At 34.9% G+C, this 26,492-nt stretch overlaps 2 protein-coding genes across 2 annotated transcripts; one reads left to right on the top strand and one right to left on the bottom strand.

Moving 5' to 3' along the window:
* The first annotated feature begins 444 nt into the window (after positions 1-444).
* Positions 445-17,930, top strand: LOC146165595 (uncharacterized). Its single transcript, XM_083380979.1, has 20 exons — positions 445-607; positions 934-1,013; positions 1,520-1,553; positions 1,654-1,711; positions 3,230-6,057; positions 6,136-6,221; positions 6,771-6,911; positions 7,681-7,830; positions 8,145-8,249; positions 10,091-10,146; positions 10,218-10,251; positions 13,154-13,254; positions 13,638-13,692; positions 13,757-13,988; positions 14,610-14,718; positions 15,139-15,199; positions 15,698-15,751; positions 16,296-16,412; positions 16,818-16,956; positions 17,492-17,930. Exons 2-20 carry the CDS (start codon positions 942-944, stop codon positions 17,641-17,643), a joined length of 4,584 nt encoding a protein of 1,527 aa, XP_083237105.1. The 5' UTR covers positions 445-607; positions 934-941; the 3' UTR covers positions 17,644-17,930.
* A 141-nt stretch (positions 17,931-18,071) lies between these two features.
* On the bottom strand, positions 18,072-24,671 carry LOC146165594 (EGF domain-specific O-linked N-acetylglucosamine transferase-like). Its single transcript, XM_083381571.1, has 10 exons — positions 24,517-24,671; positions 24,056-24,160; positions 23,519-23,616; positions 22,702-22,881; positions 21,765-21,981; positions 20,659-20,823; positions 20,186-20,260; positions 19,797-19,937; positions 18,990-19,129; positions 18,072-18,597 (listed from the first exon to the last, which is right to left on the bottom strand). Exons 1-10 carry the CDS (start codon positions 24,640-24,642, stop codon positions 18,348-18,350), a joined length of 1,497 nt encoding a protein of 498 aa, XP_083237697.1. The 5' UTR covers positions 24,643-24,671; the 3' UTR covers positions 18,072-18,347.
* Between the last annotated feature and the right edge of the window lie 1,821 nt (positions 24,672-26,492).

Genomic DNA, 26,492 nt, shown 5'->3' with positions numbered 1-26,492 from the left:
GTTTTGCGCAGCATTTTAACAATTGTGTACTTCTCAGTTGTGTAGTCTGCCTTCTAGTTCCTTCAAACTAGTCATTCTGCTAGTCGTAATAATAGACCAAGGAATTTGAAATGTTGGAAACGTGGCTAGTTTTATGTTTTTCTAATGTAGGTAGGAACAGTATGTAAAACGCTAACGACGTGTAAACTGTAACAAGATGCTGTGTCGTTCAAGTGCAGTTACAGTTATTAGCGGAAACGTGCTGTGGCCAAGTACAGCTGGTTTATTGTTAAACTATTGCAGGCGACCAGACAGCAGTTTGTCTGGTGTTGTCGGGCAACACAAAGTATGGCGGACGGCGGGTCAAAAACTCAGAGCCGTGAGCGGAGACCGCTCCCTTTTTCTCTTCGCATTTCAGCTTCTGGGAGCGCCGCTCTGCGATTGGCTGGGCCGGTTATGTGATACGTGACGCGTGATTGTGTGAGCTGACAATTCACATGAATTGCGATGCGTGATAAGCGCAGAAACGCGTGGCCGGATAGATAAGTGCCAGCTATAAGTGTGCTGCTTGTCAAGGCTGAAAAGTGGCACAGTAAAACTGAAGAACGCTCTCACTAAATACAGCCAGGTGAGTGAATTTTCTGTTTATTGCTTAGCTGAGCGCTCTAGTCTTTGTTGATATAGGTCAGTTGGCGAGTGCTCAAAGGCAGCCTTAGGGTAGTGGTCAGTCGTAGTGCTTGCCGACGACATGAAACGATAGGCTTGAGCGCCCGTGAATACCAATTGGCACTGTTGTCGTAAAGTAAGTCTAGGAATGTTTGTCCTGTGTGTCGTGCTGGCCAATTAGTGTTATTAAGCGGGCTTACTGCACCGTGTTGATTATAACTTTGTGTTCGGCTAGACTTAGGTGCTGTTACAATATCGCAGTGTAGTTACCAGCATTTTGTACTTCAGAGTAAAACATGGCGAGGAAAAAGAAGGCTATTCGTAGCACACCAAAGCGTGTTGATTTATCTCAAACAAACAGTTTAAACGTAAGTTTTTAGCCATATTTTATTTCATGTTTTCAGCATAATTTTTTAAACCCACATTTGAATAAAAAAACGTTTTGACGCAACAATAGAGCTTTGTCAAAACAATCTCTGAATACGTTTTATGCCGTTTTAGGATTTAGCCAGAAAAAAGAAAAATCGGCAAAAAATAAACACTGCGTATTACACCGTCTCGCCGAATTTGCATTTGACTAATGTATCCGGTATTTACTGTATTCAGTCAGACCTGGCTGTTGTGTAATGAATCAATTGTGTCAAGTGTTCAACACATAGTCGCATACAAATACGACTTAAATTGCAATTCATTTGCATACAATCTTATTTAATATGTTGTACTGTTTTCTGTAATAACGCTATAGTACTATATTTAAATTAACACGAAACTTGGGACAATAATCACAATAAGCATATTGTTATTCAAATTTCAAATACAACATTTATGGTGTTTTACTAAAAATGTATTGCTTTAATTTTTGTTTTATTTTTAGACTTTTGGGCAATCTCCAGCCATGGATTTAAAAGGTAATTGTTATGTTTAAATTAGTAAATGTTGAGCTTGCAATCTTTTATATTTTTAGCTTGTTTCTTTTACAATTACCTAATATACTGTTTTTGCTTTTAGAGGTAAAGGTTCATATTGGCAACCGTAGCATCAAAAAGATGTACCCAGATGACACTATGTGAGTTCATAAGTAACTTATTAACTTGTGGACATTGATTTACAGAAATATTTAACTTTATTGTAATGGGTAATGTTTTATAAGCATGTTTGTTGGTTTTGTATGTAATTACAACAACAAAAACATTTAATTTAGTACCTATAACAATTTATTTTGTGATCATGTTGATTTCTGTGTAGGTGTTTATGTAAAATTGGCTTATGTTCAGTTTATAGTGTTTTGTGCTCTTTAAGATTTTAATTAGTAGAAGAAAATAGATTGAAAAATCGGTTTATTAGCCTAATTTACACAACTTAACGATAACAAATAATTTTATAGTTAAGAAATACCTAAATGTTAATATAGCTGAATAAAGTTGTTGTTGATTAACATAAATAGTATTCCAAAATAGATTTTTAGGTCAAAAAATAGTTTGTGATGTACTTTCCAGAAAAGTTACAGTAAAATGTATAAAAACAGTAACATGTTTACCACTTGGTGACAGTATTACCCACAAAAAATAAATGTTATTGCAAATATTGTAACCGTTTGTATAGATAAAATCGAACCACAATTTAATGTTTTCAAAATATCAATTTTCAGTCTGTAAAAAAATATATATTTTTTTTTTAAATTAAAATTCTCTATTGGCTTTTTATTCTTAGCAGTATAGTGTTAAGGTTCTTTAAAAAACATTCAAGCGAACAATTTCTACATTTTTTATATCTTGGCTTAAATATTGTACCTTTTATTCAAATTAAATTATTTCAAAATTCTTATTAAAACCGTTGCTACTTTGTCAATATATCTAACAATTTGACCAATTGTAAAAATGTGGTGACACTTTGTAACACACAATAACTTAATATATACTTTTATATATATGGTGATTATTTTATTAGGTAGCAATGTTTTTGGTGTTTTTGTAAAAAATAATTTTATCCTAAAAAAATGTTTTGAGGTGAGAAAAAAAACAATGAGTAATCTTTGGCAAACCCAATTCCTAGAAAATCTGATTCCAGTTTAAATAACAAAGTTATCTTAAAATAACAAGTTTATCAAATGATTTTTATCTAAAAAATTAAAATTCCCAAGTTTACTCGTCGTTTACAAAATTACACTTCTAGTTACACAATTACATAAACCTAGATTAGTTTTCCTAAAATTTATTATATCTTTAAGTTAAGAATATGTGGTTTTAAGTGTACGGTCATACTGGAAAAAGACAACTCACTAAATTTCCCTGGGTTAAAATATACAAGTAGTACATGTTTTGTAGTTTGCTATCGGCCAATAATGAAATAGATGGTACGGAGCGACAAAGAAAAAAATTAAAAATATTTGGAAATACTGAAATAGTGCACTGCTAACTTGACATTTAAGTTTAGTTTTGTAAGGTACAGTCATATATAAATTTAATTTTAGTTCTGTTTTTTTTCACCTAAATTTGAGTCTTTCGCTTTTAATAAGTTTCTTTATAAACAAAAAAAACATAATTTTCATAAAATGAAAAGTAATAGGCCCTTGCTTTTTCATCAGCCTTTCCAAATGTCTTCTGGTGAATGCGTCCACTATGAAAATGATTGACCTTCCTTCTACTTCAAATCGCAAACAAACGGCGCGAAAAACCGTCCATTCCAAACCGTATGTGCCAATCCATATTTCTGACAACAACTCCCATTTACTTCCGACCACGAGTGGGTCAAAATTGGCGAGAAAAAAGGACTTGATTGCTCAACAAAGAAAAGACATAGGAAGAAAAAGTTATGTGAAAGAGCCAAACACTTTAGCAGCGAAACGGCCAAAACTGCTTTTAAATTCCAACACTAATGGAGACACAAAGTCAATCAGTAGAACTCAAGGTGCAGAGGTAGTTAACGGAAAGGCTTTTTCGACCACAACAGAGTACACACCTGCTGAAATCTACAAGAAAATAGAGGATCAATTGGAAAAAAAGCGTCTTCAGTCATTACCCAAGAAGGTTCCATCCAAAAAAGTTGAAAGTAAGCTGCCGGACACTTTATCTAAGAGTGAGATTTTGCAGAAAAAAATTCTAAGCGCAGACAAGGGTTGCACTGTTGGTGAACTTTTAAAAACTTGTAATCCGAATAGTGGCAAACCAGTAGAAAAAGTGGCTAAACAGAACAACAATTTTGAGAATACTGTTAAATCCGAACAGCTTGTTTTAAAACCTAAAAAAGAAACGGATGAGAAACTCCTCGTAACCGGATGTAAAACAGCTGAAAAACTTTACGAAAATGAAAAATTTACCGAGAAAATTGAGAAAAAATTAGATACCATTGTAAGTGAACTGAAAACTTTAAAAAAACCTTGCTACATATACACTAAGCACGTTGGAGTTTCTGTTAAAAGTCCTGTTAAACAAATTGAAAACGATAAAAACATTACCAGTGGGGCAAATTTAGAAAACATCAGCCAAAACGTTGTGGACAAAGAGACAAAAATTTCCAAATCAGTTTTACTGTATAAGCCAATAATTCCACCTGTTTCAGTCAAAAATCCACCCACTGTCGCTAACAAGCAATCTGATGAAACTGTTTCACAAGTCGTAAAGGAAAGTAAAGCTTCAGTCATCAAAAATGAAACAACAGTTAACGACCAAGTTGTAACAATAACAAATGGACACAATTCAGTTGAAAATAAAAGCAATGCACAAGACTTTGATACATCTGCTATTCAAAGAACTTTACCACCCAAAGCTCTTGATCCTACCCCCAATCCCCAAACCCCCAATGCTAAAATTACCCCTAAACCAAACCCCCAAAATAAAACTACCCCAAATGTTGATATGACCTCTAAGACTAATACAAACCTTAAAGATGATAGTAATCCTAAATCATACACCAGCCCTGAAACTAAAAATAACCCTCACCCCAAAAATGCCCCCAAAATTGATGAAACCCCCCAGGCTAAAAGTACCCCTAAAATTAAAGTGACCCTACAGACTGAAACCACGCCAATAACCATTGTTACCCAACAGTCTGATACTACACCTAAAGATCACAGTAGCGTTAAAACTGAAACTACTTCTAAAAACAATATTAACCCCCCAGCTGAAATTCGCCTAAAGGATGATACAAACCCAAAAGCTAAAACTACCCCTAAAGATAGTATTATCACCCAAACCAGAACGATTCCCAAAGACAGTACTATCACAGAGGCTGTTACTTGCCCAAAAGACAGCATAATCCCCAAGGCTATAATTTCCACAAAAGTCGATGGTGGTCCTGTTGGTAATACAACTACTAAAGTTGAAACAACCCTTAAAGTTGATAGTTCCAAAAAAGATGATATTTCTGTCCAAGTTAATAGTAACACTTCTTCTAAACCTGTCAATACAACTAAAGCTGATGTTAATAAATCACTAGATATTCCAAGTACTGCAACAAATAACATTGAAACCAAGAAGAATGATTCCACAGCAAGTATAGAATCAACTTCTGTTGAACCTAAGCCACAAAAAGAGAATCAATTTCAAACCCTATTGGTAACTACTGCTGAAGTTCCTTTGCAATTAAACAACAACAAACCATCCGTTTATGTAAAGACCGATTCGTACAAACCTGATGGTACAACAAAAGAAATTCAGGCAAACAAAATCTTGAAAAACATTCAACATGAAAAGGAAACTGATTTAAGCGAACCAATCGTAATACCAGATTCGCCACAAGGAATCGAAGATACAGAAGATAAAAAGAAAAGTTCATCTAGTTCGACTGAACATTTAACCAGCGATAAAAAAGCATCTGGTAACGAACCTTTGAAAAGCATTGACAGGTTAAACGAATTACCTAAGGAAGACCATAAGGAAACGGCCAGCGCTGTATCGAGCAATGATCTAAAAGAAAAGGAAGTTATTGTAACGCCAAATATCCCCGTAAAAGTTCTTCCAAAACCAGATTCTTTGAATAAGAAGGAGTTGCCAAAAGTACAAGTCGAGGTCAGTAAACCACAATTTGCAATGGAAGTGGATCCGGACCATAGTGTTGCCGCTGTTGTTGACATAATACAAAAGCAAACTAACCCAATAAAAGACCCCTCCAATAAAGTTACACATCCTGTATTACCGGATGAGGCAGTTAAAACTACATTAGTGACCCCCGTTTGTGAGGCAGAAAAAGAAAATAAAGAAAAGTCGACAACTGGAGCGCCGGAAAAAGAAAATCACGAAAACAAACCTGTCAAAATAGAACATTCAAGTCCATTTAAGGCCACGGCGTTAGTAAGAACAACTACGAACAGAACCGAATCAAAAGGCATGAAAAAATATCCAGCCAAGAAAGGAATTGAGACTGTTATAAAGAACTTGAAGAAAAAAGAAGCATTGTTTATCAGTGACAAGAGAGGTAATTATTCTATCGCATGTGAAATATGTGATAGCAGTCATGATTATGATACTTGTAAATTTGCTGTTGATTTTGCAGCCCTTGAAAAGCCAAGTTTAAAACGAACGGCCGATCCTGTCTACGATGAGGAACCAAAGAAAATCAAAATTTCAGATATTGAAAGAGTAATTCAACTTGTCTTTTATATTAAAACCACTTAATTTTTCTTTATTCAGATTTTTCAAAACAAATTTTATTCAACTCTTTTTTTTCTTTAATTGGTAAAACTTACAATAATTACAAAGCTTTTGTTTCCGTTGAGTGACGTTAACAGTATTGACTTTTTTTTATCATATAAGCATTTATATTTATTTTGCTTATTGCCATAATTCTTGCAAAGCAACATAAATTGCTATTCAAAACTGCATAATATATATATATTAGAAATTCTAAACTACAATTTTAACTAAATTTGCATTATTCATTGCTAGACATTTTTTAAATGCAAATATTTTAATGAAAAATAAGTCAATTTTAAGTAAACATGTTAATTTTATAACAACTATTTTAGTATTTTTGGTACACTAATAGACTTGCAAGTTAAAAAAGTAATAAAATAAATTTGTTTTACTTTAATAACAGTGAAAATGGTTTAATATGAGTTCAAATAGTCCATATGATAGCTGTTGTAATGGTGAAAATGTATGCTAGGTTATTTAATACTTTTGCTCCAGGATATCAAAATGTCGCGGGTGGAAGGCATAAGCAGCGATGAAGCCGATGACGTTCCAACGAAACAGAGCAAAGAATTCGGGATGCAAACGACCCATGTTTGCACATGCGATGCAGAAAAGTTTAAGAAGGAAATTCAAAAGGTTGGAAAAAATCTGATTAACAAATAAAAACATTCTTACACCATATCTGCATGAATGTTTTAGCTTTATATGCAATTCTTTATATGAAATTTCCTTACATGCTATGCTTGATTTACTAATAGCTACATCACTGAGGCTGTGTAGTACAATTGGTAACGCTATTGTAAAGGGTGTAAAGTGGAACCAAATTACTGTTTAAAGCATTTTTTTCAAACGTTTTGCTTCTTTGAAGTAATTAAGGCATGAACCCTAATTAAAATCTGGAAACCAAGTTAAATGTTACATGGACACATTTGAGCTTCCTCACTTATCACTATGGATCTACAGACTTTAGTTAGAGAACCACTGGCTTAAACAAAAGACAATTATAAAATGGTGCTTTGGGCATTTCTCGAACTGTTTCAAAACTCTGCCAGTTTAATTTGGCTGAGCAACCTAGCATTTGCCCGCCTTCATAATAGATAATTACTATTTCAGTTTGCACCCACATACTCATTTTGTAATATGCCAACAAACTCACCACCTCGACCATACCTTTATTAAAGGCTCTTGTAAAATTAAACCACTTGTTGATTTAGACAACCTTGAACTTAGTTCTATAATTAATATACTTTAAATTTTTAATTTTACCAATAATTGATGCTATTTATTTTAATTAATCTAATTTTTTTCTCAAAAAAAATAAAAATATTTCCAAACTGATGTAATTTAAGTAACAGGCTAAAACACATGACACAGTATAATTTCATCAAAAATATTGTATTTTCAGTACATTGCCGAAGCGGTTCAAAAAGAAATGCTCTTGATGGAAAAGCTGCAATACAAGTCTGAAGAATGCAATCGACTGCGAGAAAAATGTGAAAGCGTCGAGAAGAATTTCAAGCGTTGGATCGATTTTGCTCATAAATTACAGGCAAAGGTAAAGTTTTCCAGAATTACTTTCTTATAAAATCAGTTTGTTTTATAGCCAATGTAACTCTAGTCAAATTCATAAACATATGGTGCAAATCAACCCTATTTGATATTTTTTGAAAAATTTATCTTTTAATTTGGCGCAGATGGTTAAAACAAAAGATTTTTGTTGCATTTTCGGTGAAAATCACAATAGAACAGAATGATATTTTTAAATTCAGCCAAACTTATACTGACATGCATAAAACTTCCATGCTTCATTTTCAGTTGTATGCTTATTCATTTTACCGTTTTTTATGCAAGATTTTTCCTTACTCTTAGGTTAAGAAGGTAGCTCAGCAAAACGAAGCGTTCAAAGTTTCCCTGGGTAAAGACTTGAAGAAGATTGATGCTTTAGTTCAAACAAGTGAACCATGGCCTTCCAAGGTACACATATTTTTCTACCCTTTGTTCAATAGTAGCCTTGTTCCTTTAGGTCAAAGTCAACAATACATTCCAAAGTTGCTTTATCGTTTGTTACGTAATACGCACGTTTGGTGTTTTTACTCTAACAACAAAAGATGCTGAAAATGTTTTAATCAGTTCATTTAGTTTTCAATTAATATTGATTTCCCTTCGTGTTGATTGTTTTTGGAAGAAAATTTGGACACTTTAAGAACCTAACCAATAACTTTGAAGCTGTATGGTAGGTATTTGTAATGCCTGTATAGGGTTAATTACCTGGTAAAATTGTGTTATTCAGTGCATTTACGAAAAATTGTGTTTTGAAATGGTGTTATTAGCGCATATACATGTTCCATAGGTACTGATACATAAGTACTTCTATTATAGTTGACTAATAGTGGACTAGACCACCCACACAACTATGTCAATACCTTTTTTTATATCCTGTTTTTATTATTGATTTTGCTTGTTTGAGGAAAATCTATTGAGCCCAAAGTCGCCATGCAAATTACGGCATGTTGCACACTGCAATTTATGTCAAATAAAACTATAAATGCTGTTATTTCGAGCAGTATGCGAATCTCTTTCATGTGCATAATTCGTCACGTATCATTGTAAGTTAAAAGTTTTACTAATTTAAAACAAATAAAGGCAATATTTTTTTGAAATTATACTTGATTCAAGATTTCGCTTAAGATTAATTGTTTTATGACGTACTTCGTGACGTCATTCCTGAAAATGGTAATGCCCCCCAAACAAAAAAAGTGCCAAGGTGAGCCATGAAGTTCATTAGGACGTTACCGTCAATCAACGTTATAATCGCCTGTCGGTTGCTTACCCTGGAATACCCTAATTCAGGGGTCGAACTGGCGTCTCTGGACACGATAGGGCTCATTTTGAGGTGTTCGTGGACCCCTTTAAGTTCCTCACGCAGTTTTAGGGGGTTTATTGGAACTTAAATTTTTTTAAAGAAAACAATTTATATGATAAAAGGTTTTGGCGCCTTTTTCTCAAATGTTTTTAACTACATTTCGTTAGCAATTTACGCAGTATTTTGCCTTTGTTCCTTAGCGTTTATAAACAGTTTTCAGGGTAACAAATTGGGTCCAATAGGTCTGATAATAACAACCCATTTTTGCTCAAGACACTCGCCAGTCGGGCAAGTTGGTGTCAATCAACACTCAGCCCGGAGCGAACTGCACTCGCATCGGCGAGCGGCCGAGTGCAAAATATCAACCTTTTAAAGTCACCTTGCTTTTTTTTTTGACGTCGCGTGAAACAAGATAGGCAAAATGATGAAAAAATGACGTCATAAATTGAGGTCACAATAAAGATAAAATTCATAAATTTGTTAATTTTGATCTAAAAATTGTGAAAGTGAAAGGAGTCTAAATACAGTTAGTGCAAAACCGTTTTGTTTTTAACTAAACTCTTGTCTTAAAAAAAAAGATTTACTTTTTACATATACACTAATATTTCAATTAGGCCTTCATGGACCCCCTAAAACTAATTTACGAACCCCCAAGGGGTCCATGGACCCAAGTTTAAGAACCCCTGCGTTAAAGGTTTGTAAATTGGCCTAAAAGATATAAAGTAGTACATAATGTGGAGTAAAAGTGATCACAAAACCGCGTTTTAAAAGCATTACAGCGTTTTTTGGAATGGCCAATGTTAACCTATGCTTAAAATCAAAAAAATGTTGATGAGGAATGCGCTGCACAAAGACTTGAAAGTAGACTCCAGATTTGAACCTCAACCCTGCAGGAATTTCGTCGGTATGTCTGTGCTTATTCATGCATTAACCTCCTCACGTATGTTTACAGACTGATGCTTCTGCGGCCAAAACTTCACCAGCCGTCACCCCGCGAACTAATACCAGGTAATTTGGACAGTCCACGTATGTGTTTGTGTTTTTTCTATTAAGGTTCAAAAAAATTCTTTTTTTTTCAGCACGCACAAATCGCCGGAGACAAAAGTTCACCAGGTTCTTGACATTTTTATTTACTTTTATTACAATTAATTGAAGTTTTATGTTGAATTTAGTTGAAATTATACCGTTTGACTACAGAAAAATGCTTTTAACGGCATTTGGTGAAAAACACGTAAAAAGGACGATCAGCACTTTTTTATTTAACAAATCCCTAAAATATACATTAAGTCATTTAAAACCACAGTTGCAATAGTTGCTGCGAGTAAGTTTAAAGTAGAATATTTTTTTTAATTTTTTTCTCGAATTTTTAGTTGTATTGTTTAGTTTTCGGCGTAATATAATATTTAATATATAGACGTCGCTCAATTTGCGAAGTCGGACTTTACTATATATTTGTTAAATTTCAGACAATATTATTTTAAAACAGGGGTAACTTTTTTACCGCGGACCCCTAAAATTTTTTTTGGCTTCGCGTGGACCACGATAGGCAAAAATTAAAAAAAAATGACGTCATAAATTGACGTCACATTACAAATAAACTTCATAAATCTGTTGATTTGGTTCTAAAAACTGTGCCCCCCTAAAACTAATTCACGGACCCAGTTCAAGAACCCCTGTTTTAAAACCTTGCTAAAAAGATCCTATAGGATTAAGATAATATATTGACGCTTGGCCAAACGCGATTCTATATTTCATTTTACTTGATCACAATATTTAAAGCTTTGCGGGCTTTAAGGGGTGTGATGAGTTTGGTAGTAAGTTCGGAGCTACTATAAAGACAGTTTAGAGTTAGACAAACGGTTACGAAGGGTGATGTACATGGGCACTTTGTTATCCGTCAGGTACCTATCAAATTAATTTTAAAGAAACTCAACCCACAAAATAAAGCTATTCAATAAGAACCAGATGCACTCATTTCATTGAATTAACTAATTTTATTAGATTTTTTTTTAATTTTACGGGTACTTAGTAGTAATAATTTTACTTTTTACTGTTGCTCCGTGTTTTATTGTGTGTTTTCTTTATTGTTTGGCTGCTATATATATTCGCCCAGTTGCAAGTTTATTGCCCAGATGAGGATTTTCCAAATAGGTTATCGAAACGTCGGTACATTTATTAAAAAAATATGTATTTGCCATAAGAACAGTTAAAACAATTGTTCAAAGAACGCTTAGTATTTCGGTCCTTGCGAAAAAGGTGAAAAACAGTGGGCTGAGCCAGTGGTCTCCAACTTACCCAAGTGGGGTCGCCTATACATATTGTGGGGTCGTCATCACTCACTATTACTAATTCCAACAGTTTTAGTGATTTCTTGCGCCCGTGGTTTAAACGAGCGCAATGAGTATATTTAAAATGTTAAAACAAATAAAACAGAATCTGCAATTGTGTATAATTTAAGCATAATCAATCGCTCGTGTTATTTAGTATTTAGTATTACTTAACTGAAAACAAACTGGGTCGCATGTAAATGCTGATTTCGATTTAATTATTTTGGGCTCGGATAGTAGAAGGTTGGAGACCACTGGACAATGCTTATGAAACCCAAAACGGCCAACGCATTGCTAAAGACTATTCGAATCGCCATTGTTGGTCACGTGATCATGCTTCCTAACAATAACATCACGCGGTCGACAAAATTCACCAAAACTCGTTGGGAAGCGGATATGCGACACCATACATCTCGGACGCCCCATTGTTCACTTGTCTTCTCACCACTATCTTACGACCACGACGCCTTGTTCACACAAATAGTGTATAAGCGGGTCTTTTTGTGTGCAGTATGGAAGCTTTGAAATGGGTTTTGAAGCGAAATAAGTATATGTTGTGGCCATTGGCATGAATTAATTCAAATTCCTGTAGTAAAATGTACTTTTGGTCCCTAAATAACTCACTTTGAAGTATTGATGGATTTGGAATGTAAAGTGTCTTTAAAAGTATTTGTTTAACGTAATAATGTGGCAAAAGTGCGTATTGAAACGTCTTCTTGAATATGATGTCGATTTCCCCGACTTATTTGGCTTTAAAATTTATTTTTAAGCTACATTACAGATCCGTGAATAATGTACTCAACGTGTTAACATTGCTACATCTTTCCTAGCAATGTGCTTTTAAACTTTAAAACAATTTAAACTTTTGAATACCATTAGCTGGTTTAGTCTGCTGTATAAGTGTGCAAACAAATATTATCGCTAAAATCGCTTTTTGATCTTTAATCTTTAATTTAAAATAAAATTCTACTGAAATTGTAACCAATCTATGCTAAAACAGTACAATTCTCTTCTAATTATATAAGCCTGCATGATTTATTTTTAAATTGGCCACAAATCTCTGTTTAGTGTTCTTACCTAATGTTTGTTCCATGGATAATTTGGATTTACTTATTTTGGTGATAAATCGTGACTTGGGCCAACGAACTTAATAAGTTTTGTCCAAGGCCTCATTTGGTGTGTATTCAAACATCGAACGTTTTGCCCCCGGGCTATACCGACACACATCAGCTACATTGTTCTAAGAACTGTTACAGTTTATTGCTTTCTTCGTATGAAAAAAGATGGCGCGTGTGTCGCACTCTTAAGTACGTATTTTTTTGTTTAAGTTAAAACTATATGCATCACAGACCCAATTTTAACGTTTTGCAAACACGTTAACTTATTAATGAACTGACTACATTGAGATAAATAACCCATTTTTATTAAAACATAATGTACTTATAACATTTTGGATTTCAATTCATTTAAACTCCAACTTTTCGACAAAAAAGTCAAAGTCAAGTCACTTTGCCTAAAAGACTGAAGTCGAGTCAAGTCAATTCATTTTGAAAACAGTGACTTAAGTCGAGTTATCAAAACATTCTTAAAAACATGCTTTCCCGGCCATTGTAGTAGACGCCTACTTTCTAGCTACCAAGTGTAAGTGTCGTGATCCTTACTTAATCTTGAACTTTGACCTTTGACAGTCAACTTCCGCCAATAGCAAGCCAAGGTCCTCTGACGTCATCGACCTGACTAACGAGAGCGAATCCTCGATTCCAAAACCAAACGTGAGTTTTACCGGCGAGTTTTTAAAATCAAAAAAATTGGAAACATTTTATAAACTGCGGTGTTTTTCAATTTTTAGAACAATTTTTACTAAATATTACTTGGTAAATTTTATCGAAAAATGTTTTACGGTTTTATTATTGTTTTTTAACCATAATACGGTTTTTAACGATCTTATTTAAAAAGTTTGATCTAAAGAATTGACAGAAATTTACACCTCAAACAAAACATACAGCTGTACCTTGGTTTATTTATTTTTAAAACGTTCAAACTTCCATTCTATATTTTTTCTGTATAACTTAATACCATAAAAAATGTAAAGCACTATATTAATAAAACTTATTTTTTGAATATACTTAGACCCATACTTAAAAAATAATTTTATTCAACTTTACGTCGAAGACGCAAAAAAAGTGCAATGATTTTTCAAGGATTCTGTTACTTGGAGAGTCAGAAGGTGTTGTGTTATTTAATGCACCCAAGAAAAGTGTTTTTGTTACTTTTAGTGTTTTGTTACTTAGAGCGTCCAAGAAGCTTTACAGAAGCTGCTTCAACCTGGCGGTGGAAGACATTTGGCCAACAACCCGATCAAACAAATACAACAACAGCAGAAAAGCATACAGCAAAACCTACAACAACAGCAACAACAAGCACAACAGCAACAACAACACAATGTACAACAACAACAGTCGCAACAACGTCAACAACAACAACATAGACAGCAACAACAGCATAAAATAATACAGCAAACAGGTGAAACAAGTTGCAACAATATATTTAGTTGAAGGTTTGTTAATTATTATATTTTTAGCCCAAAAATTATTTATTATTGTGTAAGTCTAAAAACAAACTGTATCAAACAAAATAAAAATAGTTTTTTTTAGAACCAAGATAATAGGTATTATAACACATGTTAAAGAAGAAGTTGATTTAGTGTTTAAATATTAAAGATTTCCGGCATTATATTAAGTCTTAAGACGTAAAATGAATACAAAAAAAACTAAAAAGTATGTAAAAATGTTTCTTTTTTGTTTTGTTGACAGATTGTTTAGTAATTGTGCGCAACGGCTTTTATACAGTAACAATTTGTCTACCCTTTCCACAAACCAAAAATATTTTGTATAGAAAACGCGTAACGTTAAAAAAATGTTATGTATATTAGGGTTAAGTTACAATAATACATAAAAAAATGAAAAAAGAAAAGGTGTCAAGTTTCTCATTTTGGCTAAATATATGTTCTTTTGAACTAAATTCAGTTCCTATAATTCTGCATGGGCTTTAACTTGAAATTATCTTAATATTTTATTTTTTTTGAGCAGTGCTCGGTAGACATAACCCAGTTTTTAGTTTCTAAACGTTTTCTTAACTTCACAGTAGTTGGTGCGCCAACCTATTCGCCAGCAATGCGACAGAGCCCGAATACGTGTGAAAAACCCCGCCCTTCACGGGATCCAGGCTTACACATGACTGAAAATAACATGAGGTTTGTGCTGAAGATTTTCCAAATATTCAAGTTTTAGACGAAATAACCTCTCGTAATTTATCTTCGCCAATTTTTTTTTTAATTTTAGTCGAAATGCATTTTTACACCAATATATATATTTTTATTTTTTGAGAGTAAACTGAAAAAGTATAGAAAGTTAACTTACTTATTTCAAGGTTATAATGGCTGCTAGAACACTTGGTGGTTAAAGTGCAAAAATCTAATTAAAAGTTGAATTAAGGAATAAGAAAGACCATACTTGACATTAGATATTTTTCCCATGTATTGTAATCCAACAACCCAACTTTTGTGTATAATAAAAAAGTTCGATTAACAAATTAGAAAGGCCATACTTTTTTGCGGCATTAGATATGCTTCCTACGTATTTTAACCCTATAACTCGTTACGTTTGTGTTTAAGGAGCACTGGTCCTGGTCACACAGTTCATTACCGCAGCAACAACAGCAGCACGGCGACCATGGTGCGTATATTCACAATACATTTCCTGTATAATAATGAAAATCATCTGTAACGTTTTTATTCCACAACTACATTTTCTAAATAATATCCTAAAACAGCCTCTCTGGTAATTGCAAATGTTAACCAAAATTTTGGCAACCTATTCAAATCGCCTTTTTCAGGGTGAATGCCGAACGCTCGTAATGCAATATATGGAAAATTCCGTGTAATTTTTTCGATTTCATTCACCCTGGGGAAGGCGATTTGCATAGGTTGCCGAACTGTTGGTTATCAATTACAATTACCAGGAGCTGTATTTTTTATTATTAATATTATTATTATTCCTGGTAGAAACAGTTTATAAATTTTCTAGATGTTTAAATTTTACGTACACTTGTCGGCCGATTAATACCTACTCAAATAAAATATTGAATAAGACTTACTATGTAGGGCTAGGCTAACCATGATTATTACCCAACTGTTTTATTGTAACTGGCAAATTTTTTTTTTATTTCCTTAGGCGAGCCAAGCTGTACGATTACTTGCCTCCACAAAACCCACAAGCCAAGTCCAGGTATCAACACTTTATCTGAAAACCAAAATCGTTAATTCTACCGTTAACCAAGAAATGTTGCGCTTTTACTTGATGAATATTTTTTTGGAAAAAAATGTTATTTTTTAGCTTTAACCAATTGTTTAACAATCATATTTCTTTCTTTTTTTAATTTACCTATATAGCTCATGCCACCCTGAGTATTGGCAGCGCAGTAAAAAACGCCTATTTTTTAATTAATTTTTGCAAAAATAATCTATATTTTTTTATTATTTCGATAAAAATCCGTCTTTCGGTTCCTTACTACCATTTTTTTAAATATATATATTTTAGTGTATTTTAAAATACATCTTGTTTTTTAAATATTTAAAATGCATACTTTTTTATATATTGTAAAATACATATTTTTTATATTTTAAAAGACTTTTTTTAATAAAAGACTTTTTTTTTTAATAACATTTAAAATACCCATTTTCTTGATCTGTGCAACATGCATTAAACCCATTCAACCAGCAGCATTAAAATTATGGACAAATAAATCTTTATAAAAGTGATATTTTTCCAGCAGGTGCATTCCCCTTACCCACCTCTACCCCAAGGGGGGTCGGGGTCCCTGGTCCCCAAACACCTCCCCAAAGATGCCCCTATGGGTCCGCCCAAGCTTATACTTGGCATCAAGAAGGTAACCTGCAAGTTAGTAGAGTAGTGTCAACGTCACACAACTCGGACATTAGAAATCTGCTTCTAATTTTCGAAAATTGAACCAGAGGGCCTTTTAAGGTTTTTTTAATCCAGTAAACTTTTAACACCAGGGTAAATACAGCAATGCTCTAAAATCAGTTATATAGAAAGTGGCGGTAAAACCATTAAAAACTATTTTATTGAGTTAACAATAGCACGCACTATGTTGCTTTATTTTCGAATTCAATTTTAAAATATGTCGCGATCCAATTTTTGGTTTTTAAAAACCCACAATTTTTCCTTGAAAAATCTTTAGGGGTCTTTAAAAAAATATCAAGTCCTTTTGGAACCTTGTTGACATTCTCCCTTTTAATTCGTTAAAAACTGGTGTTCGTTATTGTGACAGAACAAAGGCGTGATTGTGTTGTCATGGCGCAATGAGGACCCTGTGTTCACGAATCATGCCGTGGTTGCTTGTTACGAGTTGTACGCTCACCAGGAAAGTCAACACCAAGCCAACAGGGATTGGAGGAAGATTGGAAGCGGTGAGAAAAAATAGGCCCCTCAACCGAACCCGGACAACTAGAGTTTTTTTATGTTTTTTAGGAGACGATTAGAACTAAAATTAGAGCTTTTTAGTGTTTTAAAAAAATGTTTGATTAGAAAGAAAAGTAGAACTGGAATAGAAAGATTGGAAGATCATAAGCGGAAAAAACAAAATACATAAACCTTCATAATGAAACATGTTTGCTGAGTCATGACCTGTGGCAGATCTTCCAACCTTTCTAACCCAATGTAATGGATTTTGATTGAAATTTGTTTGTCTTTAAACCTCTAACTCTAACCAAACTATACGTAAAGTCGCATTGATCACTCATTTTGCCCAAATACTTCAAATCGCAGTATTTCTTTTCTTTTCTTCAGCTATTTAAAAATATGTACTTGGGGGCGCTACACTGATTATTTTAAGTCAGTAACAGTATATACAATATATATATATATATACTGTTAAAAAAATCTGTACAGCACAACATAACGGTTGCTGTCAAACTCCAAAATAACCGTATTTCCTTGTAACAGAAAGCATAGCGGCCATGCCACTCCCAATGGCCTGCACCCTAACCCAGTTCAGCCACGGCTCGACCTACTATTTCACCGTACGTGGTAAGGACGTGTATGGAAGGTACGGTCCATTCAGCAAACCTTGCAGCAGCGCTGATGTAAAGGACTGACCATTTGTCAAGCCGTTCTTCTTTCCATTATGACGTTTCTACCTTGTGTATTTTCGTTTTTTCTTCGTTTCTATTGTCTACCAATACACCATTGGCTGTATCCTGGCCGCTGTATGACGGATCTTACGAATTAAGAAGGTTAAAAAGAATCTTAACCTTCTATTTACAAGAACAGATTAAACAAAAAACACGACACATACCTAACCCTAAGGCTTTACGGATCGGTCAGTAGGATTAAATATTGGCCGTTACCGCCGGCTATACTACTTAAAAAAGGACAACAGAACAGATACAAACTATTATTAATACATTATTTAGTAAACAAATGCTGTTTGGGCTCATTCAGTAAACTATTGTTTGCCTAAACAAGTATCTTAAGAAAATGAAAAATGTTCGCTATGCTTTTTGGTAAATTTTTCCTATATTTTAATGATAGACACATTAGTTGTTTGTGCTCCCAACAATTTGACGTTTTTACAAAAAGCATTACAACATTTCCTATATTTTTAAAAAAAATACACGATTGTACAATGAGCATCTTTAACTCAAAATATATGGCCGTTTTAAAATAATTAGATAAAAGCAGCACAAATTCCTGAAAATACAGTGAAAGGCATTCAAGAAGGGTGCATGTAGAATACACAGTACTGTCAAATTGTCTAAAAACGTGTTTAAAGTTTTGCAGACGACGTTAGAAACAAATTTTATAACTCTTTATGTCCTGCAGTGGCAAACCGCCTGTTGAAAATATTATTTTCAAACAACATGGTCCTAGCCTGCAGGATCAATCGCCTGAACTCCTTGGGGTCAAATGAATAGTTCCAGAACCTCGGGTTGTTTTTGTTTTTTTCATCGAAATCGTGTCGAGTCATGTTTTCGTGATTTTGCCACGTCATATGACGCACGCCACGAATTCTTGCCAAGTCACGGTAGCAGAAAACGCCGCAGTCGTATCTGAACGTTTGTAAAACAGTAGAAAATTGGATTTTTTTTTTTTTTTAAAAAAATTCCAAAAAGTCGCACTATTTGCAGGTCACTCAAGAACTTTTTTAAAGACCAAAAAACCGAAAATGCAATGGCTTGGAATAGGACTGGACTTGATTTTGTGAAAATTATAGTTGTTTTGCATAACGTGACTTGAGACTAAAAGTAACTTTAAAGTTAGGCTAAACATAGTTTAACTTTGGACTAAGTTGCTTTGTAAACTATTTCAAAATGGGTAGTTTGCAACACTAAACATTCCTATCGTTATTAACCAGTTCAAATACGACTATACCTAGAAAGACTTGGACCGAAGACATCTTATATGTTAAAAAAGACTTTTTTTGGACTTTGTTGTTACTCACAATTCAAATACGACTGCCCATTCAGGCAGGAAGAGTATGTGTGTGAGTCCAGCCCCATGGATGCCGATAAGTAGGTCGGTGTTGTGCGTCAATTCCAGCTGTTCCCTCAACGTCATTTCCTCATGTTTAAACTCTTCAACCTTCAAGAAATAACGCCAACTGTTGCGAGAAGAGGGGTTTGCGAGGGTAGCGGGATTGTGAGAAATGTTGTCGAATGTCGAAAGAGTTTTATTTCTATTTGGGCCAATAAATGCGACCGACGCACATTTTTCACAAAAAAGGTCACATTAACAAAATATATTAAAATCCAAGAAATGTAACGATCGTTTTATTTATATTTGGTATCTATTTATACCTCTGTAAAAAAGTAACTAATCCTCGACCTAAAAGTAACTATCGCCGACCTGAAATCATTTTTTCTTAAGTATTTTGTGAAATTGAGATCGATTAAATTATTGATTTAAATACTCCAGTTAATTAGGTGTTAGGTTCGCACCGACACTTCTCTGGTGTGAGTACTCACCAGTGTTGTCCTTTGTGAAATAACTTGATCAGGCTAATACTCATTATGTACATATTAACAAAATCGAACTTAATCGTTATCATTCCATTTAACACAGGGATAAGTAAACTGGCCTCCGCGTCAAGCTACCCTTCGGCAATTTACATTCAACGTTTAGCTTTCGCAAACTTAGAGATTGACACACATTTAGCACCGCCATAGACGCAGTAATAAGTATAAGCAAAAGTAGGCAACTCATCCATAGGGTTAAATGTCAAAGTTTTCTCCATATTTTAAACTCTCACCCGAACTTCAAAATCTTCGAACTCGCCCAGGACCCGAACGAGTTGATCTTCGTTGATGACTCGTCGCCACATCGGACCTGAGTCCGGGTACGCGCGTCGAGTCATGAAAGTTACTCGAATCTTGTTCGATTTTTCTTCAGCCTGAAATAAAACCAACCTTTGAACTCGAACAATAAGTTTTAGATAAAAAATCAAGACCTAAATACAAACTTTGTCAGAATTTTGAAGACCATAAAGAAATAGGTTTTTAATGAATGTCAAACTCAAAAGGTCATTTGATGATACAAGAGCTCATCGAAACGTCTTTATCACTATGATGTCAGTTCACTTGATCTTTTTGGCTATGACATTCATTAGAAAGTTGTTTACGTGTATCATAAGACACTTACTTGGGTGATTTTCATCCTGTGCAGAAAAAATTCTGAAAATGATTTCACCAATCCAGACCCTTGGCATCCGGGTTCCTAAAACGAACAAGCTGGATAAATGAAAAAACTCAAATCTTAACCTTTTTGCGGCAACCTTAATAATAAGCGTAACTATAACTACGGAGCTTGTACGACCCAAAATAGGTTTTGTTGAACCTGCTAAACAACAGTGTTGTAAACAAGTCTTTTTGAAATGATTAAAGTCCCAGTCAATTCATTTCTAAAAAAACATAAGTTTAAGTCAAGGTATTTTTAAAATGACCCAAGTCCAAGTCAAGTCATAATTAGAGCAATTCAAGTCCTTATCATATTAATTAAATCTTAAATAATTAATTTTGACCGTGCTAACTAAATATTTACAAATTTTCAATTTAATATCAGACACTCGGTCATTGAAGCGTGACAAAACCCATAAACGTGACCACCCTACATACCAGGCGTAAGTTGTAGAAAATCCCCGAGAGCATTCTTGGAAGAAATGAAAAGATCACGTGACGAAAGCAAATTCGCTTCCCGATCCAATCACGAACGTCCGTGAGAGGGTGCCTCGTGAAAGCGTCCCATGATTCGTGAAAGTAATCAAGGGGATTTCGGTAGGTCTGAAGAAATATTGCATAACAAAGTTCAGTATGCGGCTTTTACCAGTTTAAAACGAGACTTAGGTTATTTAAAAGGTTTGAGGTACCGGAACGTTCTCTAACAATTTAGTCTAATTCTGCAACTATATTAGCAGGAAATTAGCAGTTAGTCAAAATATTACCAAAAGTTAAACCAAAGTCACCAAAGTCAAAATATTAACAAACCCTGTCTCGGGAGTCGGACTCGGCAAATCGCTAAAATTACTCGGAGGGCGGACTTTATTTTTCGACCTTAGTCGGACCCGAATTTTTTTAATCGACTCCGCAGTCCTGGTTTCATGAGCTGTATAAAGCTGTTTAACGATTTATTTGCAACCCCAAAATAGGAGGGATTAAGCTGTAGTTAGTTTATGTGTTTTTAGGTGTTTTGAGGGACCAACAGACTTTCTCACAATATAGCCTAATTCTGTAACTATTAGAAGAGAAAGTTTACATGAGGGCCACATAATGTTTTCATTCTGGGACATTTGCATAACGAAAACAAACAACTACAGTTTACTGCGGAAGCCATCGCAGACTCACCGAATCTATCAATCACGATGCAAGCAAGGCGGGCTAGAAACCAAATTCCAACCTCATCACAGACTATATAGTTGTTGTTCTAGCTTGCCTTACTTGCATCATTGATCGACAGATTCAGTGAGTCTGCGATGGCTTTCAGTGTACTATGATACGTATGCCGTAATCGTTGATCGAAAAACGACTTCACAGTTGTTGAAACGTATGTGTGTAAATTTCATGAAAGTACAATTTACGTAGATTTAACGATATGTGTAAAATTCATATAGGTATACCGGAGACCCCTACAGCTAGCTGTGACCCCTAGTTTGGATTTTGCAAAATATAGATAGTATTACCAAGCACGCATTAAACCATAAACATGTGTAAAACGTTAAACTCACCAAATCCCATTTTGCGATTATCAAATCTTTGTTGAACTCAATTGACCCGTTCATGTGCAACGTAATATAAAGGTTTATGAGGTCACAGAAGCGATGGTACATGTTGGTGCCCTCCTCCAGCTTCATTATGACGATCGGCTTGTCGATTGTTACGTCACAGCTCGAACCGTTGTACACGAAATCGGGCAAAGAGGTGAAGTTTGTTATCTCAGGAAACCTAGACAAAGTTTAGTGGGAATTTTAAATGCTAAACTAGTTGGAATATTTAGAGAACTTGCTGGATTTGCACTTAGTTTCTACTCTTATTACTTTTTAATTCAAACAACTCAACGAGAAGGTAAATTAAATTCGTCTTCTTGTGTTGTGGGTTTGTTTATTTAAAAAGCAGAAATCTAAATCTAAAGTACAATGGGCCTTGTCAGTTTTAATAAACTTTATTTTTTTAAAAGTCATGGACCCCAAACAATATTCCCAGATCCGCGCCTGCACAGTAGTACGACATTCAATTCTTTGCAATACGCCGTGGCAGTAATTACTACATCATATTTAATTTCAAAGAAAAGTGTCACCTACTAAGTACAAAAAAGGTGCGACGGAACGAACGACGTCTTTGGGCTTTTTGATCAAAGGACTAGTAAAAACTTAAATCAATTTCGCGCCGAGCGTCAACCATATTTAAATTTACGTCGTTAAAATAGGCGAAAATCCATTTATTTTTTGGGGGGGCATGGCCGCGTGGCCCACCCTGGAACCATCCCTGGTCCCAAGTTATTTTGCCATCTTGTTATTTAGCTCTGCTGAATTAACAAAGTTCCCAGATTCGCGCCGGGACAGGAGTGCACAGCATTTGCTACTTGTGTTCCAAAACCGCAGTAATTACTAAATCATATTTAATTTCATACAAAAATGTCACCTAGTATAGTTTCTTTTTACTTACCATGACCTCAGCCACCCGTCCAACTGCGGGTTCTCCTGCGCTGCCAGCTTTCCCGCGTCCACTTCACATTTCCCGCCAATTTCTCCTCGCTTGAACACGTGGAACGCGTAGATGCGACCACGTGACCCAGGGTTGCGGAAGTCAACGTACACGTTCTCACCCAAGCATGACTGGATCTTGCTGGTCGTTGCAATAAAATATTATAACTTACTAACCAGAAAAAATGTACTTTTGGTTAAATTGGAAATTTTTGTAAATAAATTTTGGTACGAACAACGAGGTTTTGCGGGACTACTTAAAACTATGGTTTTAACGTTAATCACCCTCTAACTCAAATAATTTCGTTTTATTTATTTTAGTCTCCTAACTGCGACACCTGGCTCCTGCTTCCTGGTTATAAGTATATATATTTAAGCACTATAATGTATTCGTTTATAGCAACCAATTAAAAAAGCCCATCTGTGTGGAGAGCGCTGAATAAAACGAAAACTATTCATTGTGTCGTCTAATTTATTAACTCTAGATTAGTGACCACTTGGAAATGTGCACCCCAAGAAAAATCGGTAATAGCCATACTTCGATGGGCGTCGTTATAGATCAAATTAAAACAGTTCTAGATTTAGACAATTACTCTAAACCTTTTGACGATTTATATTGATCGTTAATTATTTGTTAAAAATATTAATGTCCGCACTTTGATTTATAAAAATATTCTTCTTTAAACTGCATTTTTGTTTGAAAATTTAGGCGGCAGTGCAACGTAGAGCCAAGGGATTGGTATTGTTGCTTATACAAGAATACAACTCATGTAGTGTACCTTGTGCAATTCAATGAAGAGCCATTTGTTTCCGATGATTTGCAAATTTGTAAATCTTGTGTTTCCTTTAAACGATCTTCCAAATATCCAAAGTCAGCCTACATTCGAATAACATAAACAATTGGGAACCAGTTTTAGAATAACCAAATTATGTATCTTACGCAACAACAAGACTTATGAATAATATTTTTTTTAAATACAATCTTGACAAAACTCCACTTTAGGTTTTCGAATTGGAATATCAGAACGTATAACACACGAAAAAGCATGCTAAAAACTAATCTTATTCAAACACATTTCTGAAATTCGTCAAAGGTAGAAAGACAAACGTTTATAATGGCTTTGTCGGCTTTCCGTTTTTTCAGTCAAAACAATTAAGTTGGCGAAATAATTGCCCCAACTTTCTAAATCTTATGTTTGATACAAATTAAAAGGACTGCACTATTTCCAGACCTTTATAATTGTTTTTTATGAAATCAGGACTTTTTGCTTCGCTCGCCGGGCCGTAGTTTTGCCTGACCTGGTGCACACACTGACCTGTTTCCAAAACTTGTAAGTATTCTCGCAAGAATTTGGCCAGTTAGGTTCATAACGGTCCGTGCAGTTCGGTTCGTATCCGTAACAGCTTGGACTTTTAGTGACCTGAAAACATGATGTAGTTAAAATGGAGACAGTTCCACTTTAACAACAAATACCACTTGCAACATAATTAAATTAGTCAGGAACTACACGTAATGATTTCGATAATTTATTACACTTGTCTGCACAGAGTATTGTTGGGTTGGCGTTTGCATAAAACAAATACAAAATCGAGAACTCAGGACAATTATAGATGTTTGTAATTGCCAAATTTACTTTTGTTTCCGACTATTAGGCCCAACGTATATGATCAACGGTTTAAACGGCAGCTTACATAGTACATATTAAGCAATCTTAGGACTACACTTGCCTCGACAAAGTGGATTAAACAAAACAAAAAACGCGGTTTTAGAACTTACCTGGCAACCATCTTTGCACAAACTTGGCTTTCGATGGTACAAAATATTTCGATGACGTAATGGCAGATCCACGTCACCGATTGTCATAGCGACGACACATAGCAGGGTGACAGCAAAAAGCAGCATTTGACAAAGTTTAATAGACTCGTTAGCATTTCCTTTGTACATTGAAAGATCTTTTGTTTCGAATAACATAGGAAGTTTTAAACAAGCTTATTATAAACCTAGAAAAGGCTAACAACAAGAGCTCGAACTATCAACTACTAGTGCGAATATAAAATTGTACAGCTACAAATGGTTTTCCATACTTTGAGAATATGTGTAGCTCTAAAAACCCGCGATATAAAATTCGGCAACGTGACATTTGAAAAAGAAATTATGATCCAAGCTCGTTCAACCGTGACGACAACCCGTTGCACATGACTTGCAACGAGAAAAAATAATCTGGCGTCAAAAGCACAGGGGCGCCTACACTTCATGTTTGTCACGTTTGCTATTGTTAAAGCCTGAACCAGAAATCAATAGGAAACGATCGACCAACGCATCCTGTTGTGTGTGATTAGTCTTTAAAAAGATTGCTAGAATACTATGTAGGCACCAAACTGTTTGCTGCAATTGCGTTTATAAACCATACCAACAAATCATAATGAAAAGTGCAAAATCTTATTTGCCAGTCTTGTTCTTCTTTAAACGTACAAGTTTTATACTATGTTTAAAACCATATTAAGATGTACTATGTAAGCTGCCACTTGTATAAGCATTTTTTTTAGATTCTTCTTTGATCTTCTACAGTTGTTGTTCACTGATAGACGGTAAACACAACGTGTGAACTAAGAGACTCCCTGACTGTATAACCAGCCCGGTATGAACGTAGTATTACCGCAAAATCAACTACCATAATACAGCACTAGTTTCTAGTTATCTGCTATCTTTAAACTCAGCGTTATTGACTGCTTTAACTGTTTGAAGACCTGCGCCCCATACACTATTTACATCACCACTGTTGCTGGCAAATATCAATCAAAGCATGCTGGCTACTGTATACTAACTCTAAAGCAACACTGACGGAGGTGACCTGTATCGTGCCACCGGAACTTTGTAGCACAAATACAATTGTAAGAAAATCTGTTTTGATTGGTGGACAGTTTGCTGACAAAGACCAGCACCTTGTGCACAGCTTCACCTTTCAACGCACACTTCTTTAGGTTGCCATTAAAAACTTTCACGCCCCAACTCACACAAATACGCCCCAACTTTCACGCCCCAACTCACACAAATACGCCCCAACTTTCACGCCCCAACTCACACAAATACGCCCCAACTTTCACGCCCCAACTCACACAAATACGATTCAGTCTTGTCTGGTCTAAACTTTAGCGACTCATTGAACCTCAAGAGGCAAACAATTCGGTGCCAAAATAGCCGCGCCCCAACGGTACAATAAAAGTAGGGCGTCCAAACGTCGACTCAAAAACGGCCGATGCCAGACCGAAGCCCCTGATCGTCCCATATGTTTTAGGCGTTATTTGGGCCATTCAGGCCTTGTTCCAATGAATTTAGGACTTATTCCGACAGGTTTAGGTTTTATTCAGACGATTTTAGATATTAGTCTGTCGTGGATATAATGGCATATTTGGATTTATTTTTCGTTGGTCTTAATAGTATAGTGTTATTGATTTTTCTGCTTTCGATATTGTTGCCTTGTAGGTCCTATTGTGTGCTCCCATTTAAATCTTATTAAATACAGTATGGTGATTTTTGTTTGTTTGAAAATTTATGCGGTCCGTCCATTATTCTTGGTAACCAAATAGCGCACAATTCTAAACTTCTATTGTCCTACAAACGTTAAACAGACTATTTGCAGTTGTTACTAATGTATCTTTACATTTTAGTTTTAAAAAAGTAAAATTTGCGAGATTTGAAACTCTTTTCCGCAGAGTAAAATATCCCGAAATGGCGATAATATTTAATGCAAA

Source organism: Ascidiella aspersa, chromosome 2 (genome assembly GCF_963924565.1).
Source record: "Ascidiella aspersa chromosome 2, kaAscAspe10.2, whole genome shotgun sequence".
In the NCBI taxonomy this organism is placed as follows: domain Eukaryota; kingdom Metazoa; phylum Chordata; class Ascidiacea; order Phlebobranchia; family Ascidiidae; genus Ascidiella; species Ascidiella aspersa.
This window is presented reverse-complemented; position numbering and strand designations above follow the sequence as displayed.

Coding starts and splice junctions, on each gene's coding strand:
- LOC146165595 (XM_083380979.1), top strand. CDS start 942: ATGGCGAGGAAAAAGAAGGCTATTCGTAGCACACCAAAGCGTGTTGAT. Junction 1,712..3,229: donor ATGTACCCAGATGACACTAT/GTGAGTTCATAA, acceptor CTTTTTCATCAG/CCTTTCCAAATGTCTTCTGG. Junction 16,413..16,817: donor TTATACTTGGCATCAAGAAG/GTAACCTGCAAG, acceptor TTATTGTGACAG/AACAAAGGCGTGATTGTGTT.
- LOC146165594 (XM_083381571.1), bottom strand. CDS start 24,642: ATGCTGCTTTTTGCTGTCACCCTGCTATGTGTCGTCGCTATGACAATC. Junction 20,261..20,658: donor TTTTCTACAACTTACGCCTG/GTATGTAGGGTG, acceptor TGTTCGTTTTAG/GAACCCGGATGCCAAGGGTC. Junction 19,130..19,796: donor TCGAAGATTTTGAAGTTCGG/GTGAGAGTTTAA, acceptor TATTTCTTGAAG/GTTGAAGAGTTTAAACATGA.